The sequence below is a fragment of the Pleurodeles waltl genome, chromosome 3_1 (assembly GCF_031143425.1).
Source record: "Pleurodeles waltl isolate 20211129_DDA chromosome 3_1, aPleWal1.hap1.20221129, whole genome shotgun sequence".
NCBI classification, from domain to species: Eukaryota; Metazoa; Chordata; class Amphibia; order Caudata; family Salamandridae; genus Pleurodeles; species Pleurodeles waltl.
The window spans coordinates 669,583,184-669,589,183 of NC_090440.1; the positions used below are offsets into that span (position 1 = coordinate 669,583,184).

Here is a 6,000-nt window from a genome sequence, read left to right on the forward strand (position 1 = left end):
ACTCTCCACCACCCAACGCTATGCCATGCTGCTGCACTGTATGCCATTTCACCCTATGTGACTACACTCTGCCACTCTACTTTGCATCACTCCATTCTGTGCCACTCTAATCTATTCTGCACCACAATACTCCATGCCACTCTACACCTCTCCACTCTACCCTCACCACTCACCTCCACATTGAAACAATATACTGCATATGACAGCACTCTACGCCATTGCAATCTACTCTACACCACTTTACTGTATACCAATGGGCTCTATACCACTTTACTCAAAGGCAAGGCATATTACACAGGTCCACTCTGCACCACGGCACTTTACGTCACTTCACTATAGTCCACTCCACGCAGGGCACAAGTTCTTAAAAGAGGAGTTGGGGGGGGGGGTGGAATAACCAAGTTGGGTGGTATGCACGTGACATCATTGTGTGTGACATGGAATCACAGGGAGTGGCATCACAACCCATGACCTCTTCGGAACTGACATCACAAGTAGTGACATCAGATCTTAAGACCTCACATATTTGATTAGTATGTCTATCATGAGTACATTTGAGCGCATTACAATATTTAACAAATGAGATTTTGATTCGGGCTGTGCCAAAAAAGTGATGCAACCCCAATGCATAATTTGGGCCTCAACTTATACATTTAGTTTTTTAAAACTCTGACACACAGAAATTGGCAACAAGGAGAAACGTGGCAGTAAATCTGTTTTGCTTAATTGGTTGCAAAATCTGCATTTTAAAACATCTTAGGGGGTTATACCTGTTGCAGAAATCTTTGTGTGCCAGCTAAATCTCAGGTAATAATAATAATGGTAGGCTTACTCTGGAGGTTAAAGTATTTGCTGCAGAGATCTGTGTTTTGTCTAGTCCCAGTTTTGAGTCAAAGTAGCATAGAAGGTTAATACGTCTCCTGCAAAGCACATTATATTACACACAGAGAACAGATTTTTATTTCATGGAAGTGGGTTACTGCTTTTAACACTGTTACCCGCAGGTCATAACTGAGCTATAAAGGACATGACTCCTGTACTTTGTAACCCTCACTGTATTATGTAACACATCATGTACATTGAGTGACACACGATTCATAGTCAATGTATATTATGTGTGTGTGTGATGTAATGAGCTCTAGCACCCTACTTTGGGATGAGTAGTGTTGTAGCTCTATAAAAGAAATAAACAAAATAGTGATAATTAAATTTTGTATCAATTCTAGTACAGGCCAACACATCTGACATTCTTACAGTGCATGCTTATCTCTTATATACAGGGACTGAAGAAAGTCAAAAGCATGCCTTTCTTATGTACCTCTGAAGAGAGCAGCTGAGTGCCTTTGTTTCCCCTACATTGTATTTAGATGTGAGGCTTCTGATAGCTCCAAGCCAGGATACTCCAACAAAAGGAGGTCTGATGGTCCCTAAACTTTGGCCTTTGTTACGGTCCCAGCTGGAATCTGATAAGCCCCCTTGCTGCTTACACAATGCTGCTCTGAACAAAAGTGCACGCTGCTGAATGTGCCCCAGTGACAAGTTTAGCATATTTCAGTGGGCCCCAAACTAATGGCAGGATAGACGACGTCCACCCTGTGAAAAAAGTAGGTACACGTCATCTACCCTCGACTTGTGCCCTGACTCCTTGACACTGCATTCTACAATACTTTACTCCATGTCACTTCAGGTTACTGTACGACACTGTTACACTCTACGACACTCTACCCAACTCCCTTTTCGCTACTCCAATCTATTCTATGACACTCCACGCCACTTGATTCTACAACACACTACTCCACTCTATGCCTTTCCACTCCCACACTACTCCACTCTGTGCCACTCCACTGTACAACAATCTACTCCACTTGGTCACTGTACTGTACTCCCCTCTACTAAACACCCACTATGCCTCTCCACTGTGCTCTACACCACTTCATACACACACTATGCCACACAGCTCTACTCCACTCCCTCCACAACTATACACCACTCCATAACACTTCACTCAACAGCATTCTACACCGCTACACTCTCCTTTACCCCACTAACTTTTAGCCATGCTGAACAGCAGCAACGCTGGTGTACAAACCAATAACCCTTGTATAGGCAAGACCTATTGGCTTTGCCGGTATCACAGATATCTTCATCCATGGCTCTAATCCTCCTTCCCCTGACCCCATCTGGAAACGCCCCGTCTTAGTGTGCCACGGTGCTCTTCCAGCACCATGTGTCTCCACCCGCGTCTTTGTCACCCTCTGGTATATCCTGTCTGCTCTCTTCCGGTACCCAGCATGTTGTTCCCTTCTTTTCTTCTCACTATGCGCATGCATTACTGAGGTGGGATTGCAGTCCGTGCGCAGCTGCTCACTTTTGCATTTTTGTTGCTGCAGTTTGTTTCCCACGATGCCCAGACACAACTACTGGAAGGTGGCTCCGTTAGTGAAGTCGCTGTGTGCCAAGTATGGCATCGAGTACCAGTCGAAAACGCTGCTTACGGCCTTCGCGGACATTGTGCTGTAAGTGGCGCTTCTCCTCGGCAATGAAAGCCCTGCTAGGTGCGCCCCCTCCAGATGAGAAAGATGTGGGGTGAGGGGGCAGAGATGGGAAGGCGATGCTGGGTTGGTAGGGAGATTTGAGGGATCCAGCTAGATAGAGGAGGAGAGAGACGGATAGAGGTGAGTGGGGCATCCAGTTAAAGATGGTGAAGGCGAGACAGAGGAGGTAGAAACTGGGAATGACGGAGTTCCGCGTCTGCGTGCAGGAGGGAGACTGGCCTGGCGCAGTTACGCAGAGATGAGGGAAAAGCGTAGGCAATGCGAGGTCGGGTAGTAGAGCTGGGCCACGCGTGGCCCTCTGCCCCGGGTGCAGCGTGTGTTGCAGTTGTCTGTTAGGGTGACTTCGTGTTAGCCAGGGCAGTGAGTGTCAGCAGTTCTCAAACTAGCGTCCCCCAGATGGTCCAATGCGGGGGTGTAACAAAGGAAGAGGGGGTGGGTGTTATCTTCTATACATAAAGGTCCCCTACTTCCCCCAGCTTGTCAGGTCGAGGGTATAGGAATTACGGCCCCGTGGTGGTGGTGGGGGTGTGTGTGTGTGTGTTTTTTTCACTTGTCCAATGACTCACTCTGGAGATAGTTAACAAGCTGCAGCTCGGTGGTTCTGCATTGAGCCGAGAGCCGCCTGCCTCTATATAGAGACACACACAGAGAGACACACACAGAGAGACACACACAGAGACACACACAGAGACACACACAGAGACACACACAGAGACACACACACACAGAGACACACACAGAGACACACACACACAGAGACACACACAGAGACACACACACACAGAGACACACACACACACACACAGAGACACACACACACACACACAGAGACACACACACACACACACACACACACACACACACACACACACACACACACACACACCCCCCCCCCCCCCCCCAAATCAGTAACTGCCGCCTCTCTTATTTTTGCAGCTCTCTGAAGGAGTCGGGGGAGCTGTGGCTGGACGCCTATCTACACAAGTAACAGCTGGGACTGAGGGCAGCCAAGCATTAAGGACTGTGGAGGTTTTGAGGTGTCCGGTCGGCAAAGTGAGGGTCGGAACATGCCCCCTTCAACCATACCTGGCCCTTACCATCTCAGCCGGCGCCCAACTCCTTATTCCCCTCATAGCGGCTGGTTCGGGACAGCGAAGATGACTACTATCTAAGCACAACCAAGCGTCAAACTATATGATTCTCAAACGTTTAATATCTTGCTGACGATATTTACTGGCATTCGTTGGAAGACAAACCCAGAGTTAATTGGGTCCATCAGTTTTACTAGGAGTGTGCAGGAGCGGCTCTTTTAACACCCAAGAGTTTCCAACATTTATAGTCAATGCTGTAGTGCCACCTCGTGGCTATTTCGCTTATTACTTGTGTTTAGAGAAATCCCATGGAGATAAGTCCTTTGAACAAAAATAAACCTGTTTTAACTTCTCCCCAGTGCAGCCGTGCTTCCCCGGGCGAGAGCCTTCACACTGGGCGATAAAGCCGTTTTTTAAATACATTGCAAAGTACTTAATTGTCATACAATTGAAGGTTAATAGTATAAAAAGAGTCCACATATAAATAGTTAAATTGCAAACATGACCGCAGCATTGCAAAGGTCGTTTCATGTGGAGAGCAGGCAGCCTTTCTCGCATTTCCAGGCACACGTGCCGTGCTCTCCTCTCTCTCATTTATGAGTATTCCTCAAGAGCGGTAGAGCTGAAAAGGTTTTCACCCATAATACACAGCTGTGCATTTCAAACAGGTTTTTACACCAGGGACAGGGCGAGGCGATACGCCATTCCGTCATTTTCCTCTCACATTGTTAATGGATTCAGGTTAATCAGCCTCAATTATTTTTTTTAATACATACGGTTTTAGGCATGCCACCTTTTGCAGACGTCATTGGGGAGAACTTCTAAAACACAGAGCGCTCCCTGGTAGTATGGTTCAGCCCAGTACACACATCCCAGGAGTCTCCTCGTGCTGCGCAAACACTAATAAGTAATTTAGCTGCACCCTGGTTCGGGGGCGCGGAGTCTCTAAATAGCACCATAAAATACTTCTTACACCCCAGCCAATAGCTGCTAGCTAGTACCATTGTGCAGCTAAACGAGCAACACATTGTTTTCAGAGTAATGACCCTTAAGGATTTGATGTTCCCCTGGGACTTCAGAAGGAAGAGCCAGATTACTGTTCATATCTTTGGAGAGATAGTCTGAAGCTAACCTGGAGTGCCGATGGCATATAAATCCACCCCCCACAGGTACTCTTAGGGCGCTCCAAGCACTGATTTAACTTGCCAGGGCAATTAAATGCCACAAGGTGATGGTAGGATTGCGTTGATGCCAGTGTGATGTTGCCTGTTTTCTGAGTTCTTATGGCTGAATATCTGTGCCACTGTAGTATCAAGCCACCTCATGGCGCCAACAGCGATTGACCGGCGACAATATATTGTGCCATTTGAGCATTCAGAAATTAAGACTGATGTACACTATATTATAGTTCCCTAGAGTTCTGGTGGCGGGCCGATATGTTCCAGTGTGATACTGCCATTTCAGCGTTCTTTAGAGAAACAAGATTTGTCCCAAAGAACTAGTGAACCGCCCCGAGTACTGCAGGCTATTGGATCTGCCCTAGCAAAATACTAAATATTAAAGTTAAGCAAATTCACAATGTTTTGTTTGTGCCTGCCTTCTCCCCTCTATAGGGGGCTAAATGGAGGTTAATCTGCGGTACTGTGGACCTTTCAGCCCTACGTTTTAAAAACGGGAGGACTCTGGGAGTTGAAGATAGAGCGCTGTGTACCAGTGTTACAATTCATCACTGGGCGTTTAAAGGAGGCTAGTTTAAGACAGGCTCATACTCAAATTTAGAGTACCGATGGCAAGAGTACCTGTGCCGATGCAGTACTTCACCCAGGGAGCCAAAGGCAAGCTGTTGCAGTTCAATGCCAACCTCGGATTCTAAAAAGAACATGCCAGTATGTAAGGCCATGGATATTTGTGCCAGTTTAAATCTCACATTTGTCTCGAACTCTGTGCTAACTTACTCTCGCCGATTGTAGAAATGTATCGTCAGATGTGACTATGGAACTGACCAATAAACACTGAAGCTGTTGCTAACTGTCTAGTGTTGTGATTTCCTCTACATATTGGCCTAGTGGCACCATACCTTATCTGCATTAAGGGCTACGTTTTGGCGTGTTACAGTATAATCAAGTCTTCTACTTAAAATCAGGACATGTCATGAGTGACCTTGAACCAGTTTCACGAAGTACATTTCTGGGCTTGAAAACCTTTTATAGAAGTGGCGGATTTGATCCCCGTACTTACGCAAGTGAAACATGCCCTGACTTTGCGCCTGGTCTTCTGTACTACTTGCTAACCGTCGGCAGCCCTGCGCCTACGTGCTCTTCCTTCAGGTCACTAATCCTGCCTGGGGCCGCAGC

At 46.9% G+C, this 6,000-nt stretch overlaps 1 protein-coding gene across 3 annotated transcripts in view; it reads left to right on the forward strand.

Moving 5' to 3' along the window:
• Window positions 1-5,669, forward strand: part of FADS1 (fatty acid desaturase 1) — a 196,287-nt gene extending 190,618 nt beyond the window's left edge. For all 3 annotated transcript variants that reach the window (XM_069223231.1, XM_069223232.1, XM_069223230.1), the window contains exons 12-13: window positions 2,391-2,516; window positions 3,492-5,669. In XM_069223231.1, the coding sequence (XP_069079332.1) occupies window positions 2,391-2,516; window positions 3,492-3,543 (178 nt within the window). In that variant the 3' untranslated portion in view covers window positions 3,544-5,669. The remainder of the gene's footprint in view (window positions 1-2,390; window positions 2,517-3,491) is intronic.
• The last annotated feature ends 331 nt before the right edge of the window (window positions 5,670-6,000 follow it).